The 2,905-nt window shown below is 41.3% G+C and overlaps 1 protein-coding gene across 1 annotated transcript; it reads left to right on the top strand.

Moving 5' to 3' along the window:
- The first annotated feature begins 2,115 nt into the window (after nt 1–2,115).
- Nucleotides 2,116–2,646, top strand: LOC122645030 (ubiquitin-conjugating enzyme E2 7-like). The gene has a single exon (XM_043838383.1). It carries the CDS (start codon nt 2,116–2,118, stop codon nt 2,644–2,646), a length of 531 nt encoding a protein of 176 aa, XP_043694318.1.
- Nucleotides 2,647–2,905: the final 259 nt, after the last annotated feature.

Genomic DNA, 2,905 nt, shown 5'->3' with positions numbered 1-2,905 from the left:
TCAAGTTCTTCACTAATCACAAAGGGGTCATCCTCATTGTCGAAGCCTAGGGGGGAGGGGGTAGCAGGCTGTTCAGGAAATAGTTGGGTCGATGATTGTTCGTGCTGCAGGGGGGAGAGGGAAGGGCCACGGATGAAAGTTGGTCCTGATTGTGAAGTGGAAGGTTATGTTCAAGAAGTTGGGTAGCTGGTGGATTACTACTGGAGGGGTTGCCATTCATGGTGGAAGACTGCAAGGAGAATAGGGGAAAGCGAGTCACGGATTAACACCGAAGGAGGGGAAGACACGCACTTGGCGAACTACATGCATTATTTGCGATTTTTCAACTGAATCCCCTTTTTTTGGTTTTATTTTTCACACATACCTTGTGTTTTTCACACATTTCCTTTTTATTTTTACACAAGTAATTTCAGACCTTTTATGCTCGAAAACGAACCAAACAAAGGGGTGGTTTGCAGGGGAGTGCTTCAGGTTGGGGCACACAGAGAATGGGGTTTTAGGTTGCCGGAGGTTTCGCTTACCGGGACTCACGATGACGATCGATTCTGAGGTAGCGTATTTGGCCTCGCCATCGTAGGTTCTGTGGGAAGGCTCCAAGCTCGAGCTCTCGCTTGGATGGGCTCACAAAGCCATGAGGGTGGGGTGAGGGCAGTGGTCGAAGAAAAAACCGAAGAAGAAGAAGAAAAAGCAGAGATCTAGCAACATCGAGTCAGATTCTTGACTCGGTTAAGGGAAATCGTAGGAGTAGCAGTGGTAGAGAAGTAAGATTGAAGCCACAGAAGAAACCAGTAGAGATTTAGGAACTTCGATGATAATTTTTTTTTTTTAATTCAAATGTTACTTCATTAACTGGTTAAGGGTAAACTTATCGAATAGTTAAGATTTAACATTTAAATCAATGGTTAAGATGTAATTGTTGCGTTTGATGGTGCGTTTATCCCACTTTATTAGTCGCGCTGCGACTTCTTTTCCTACAGAATTTACATATTAATCTCCTTTGTTCAATGCCTTGCTATTTATAACTCAACTTGGATCAATAAATTATAGCGTCCAAACTATACAGGCCACAAAAGCCCATCTCAATTTGGCCCACTTCCCAGTTTGGATTTGACCCGGCCCATTCTAGCTTCCCAACGTAGGGACCTTATCCCATCAACACATGCCTGGTTGATAATATTTGCTTAGTAACTGCTTGATGATTAATAAATGCCATAAATGCTCTTGAAACTGAAAATATTCATGCCGGAGGAGTTGCAGTCATTGTGGAGACGTTACTGTTGACCATATGTAATCCGCGGTTGAGGGGCCTTTAGATGTTACAATTTCTTAGTCCACCTATTTGGTGACAACAAGATACACCCATGTATAATACATGGGCAAGATTTCTCTGTGGCCCCTATGCGTGTACAGGGGCTAATGGGAGCACAAGTGGCAACATGAACAAGGCGGTTATTACCACCTTCCATGAAGGGCCAGGTGGTCATTTCCCCCCATGTGTCTTGGTGCAGGGGGTACACTCCCCCACGGAGAACATTCCAATTATAGATAATATTAAGTTATAATTGAAATGGATATTATCACTAACGAAATTTGTATTGATTATCGTTCGGATATGTAAGTAATTTACACGATTATATTCGATAATGATTACAAAAATTCTATTTTTTTAATCTTGAAAAATCGATCAATCCGGATCCGAATCCCGATCCAATCCGATCCGATCCAAGATTAGAAATCATATAGATGATTGTAATGTATAGATCCTTTCTTACACTGCCCTCGAAAGGAAACCCTCTCCCTTCTTTTTTAAGACACAGCTTTTTCAGTGATTGAATTGGAAAGGTGGAATCCAAATTCAAATCCTTTAGATTTGATGTGATGGATACGAGAAGGGGTCAAATCGGTCATTGCATAATTACACTCCCATTAGGACTCCTAGTTCGTTTTTGACTAACATATGGATCTGGGTCTATAAAACTAAACAACAACCCTATCAGTTCAGTTCAAACCCTTCAGTCCCACTATACATCTCTTCCTTCTGCTCCTAATTAAATCTTTGAAGAAACCCCTTCCCTCCCTCGCTCATCCCTGTTCTCTCTTTTTTCGTTCCGGCCAATGGAATCACCAGAAAACAAGAAAGGAGAGACGACGACTACTCAAGCAAGCCTTCTCCTTCAACAACAACTTAAAGATCTCTGGAAGAAACCAGTGGAAGGGTTCTCTGTGGGTCTAGTGAATGAAAAGAATATATACGAATGGAGTGTTAATATAATAGGACCTCTTGATACTCTTTACGAATGGGGTTCCTTTGATGCCATCATGAGTTTTCCAAAGGATTACCCATTCCATCCTCCATCGGTGAAATTTGTTTCAGAGATGTGGCATCCAAACGTTTATCCAGATGGAAGGGTTTGCATATCAATCCTTCATCCACCTGGTGAAGACCCAAATGGATATGAACTTGCGAGTGAGAGATGGTCACCGGTTCTTACTGTGGAAAGCATATTATTGAGTATTATTTCCATGTTATCGAGTCCTAACGATGAATCTCCTGCTAATATCGAAGCTGCTAAACAATGGAGAGAGAGTAAACAACGTGATTTCAAGAGGAATGTTCGCCGGATCGTTGAAGCATCGCTTGGATAATAAGCTTTTTCATTGGGCGCGCCTGCGGTGGTGGTGCAACATTACATGATCGAACTCTGATCCATTCTTTTTTTTTTGCTTTTCTTTTCTTTTCTTTTCTTTATGGTTGGTGACTACTACTAGGTCGGTTTCTTGGTATTTGTTTGTTTCAGTGATGTTTGCAGAAGATCATATTAGAGAATATTAATGGAAAGTATCTTTTGTTTTTCGATCTTATGTTAAAACCCTTCTACAAACAATGTAATGTGATCATCAAATC

Source organism: Telopea speciosissima, chromosome 11, assembly GCF_018873765.1.
Source record: "Telopea speciosissima isolate NSW1024214 ecotype Mountain lineage chromosome 11, Tspe_v1, whole genome shotgun sequence".
NCBI classification, from domain to species: domain Eukaryota; kingdom Viridiplantae; phylum Streptophyta; class Magnoliopsida; order Proteales; family Proteaceae; genus Telopea; species Telopea speciosissima.
This window is presented reverse-complemented; position numbering and strand designations above follow the sequence as displayed.

Excerpts from the sequence above, each read along its gene's own strand:
- LOC122645030 (XM_043838383.1), top strand. The coding sequence starts at position 2,116 with ATGGAATCACCAGAAAACAAGAAAGGAGAGACGACGACTACTCAAGCA.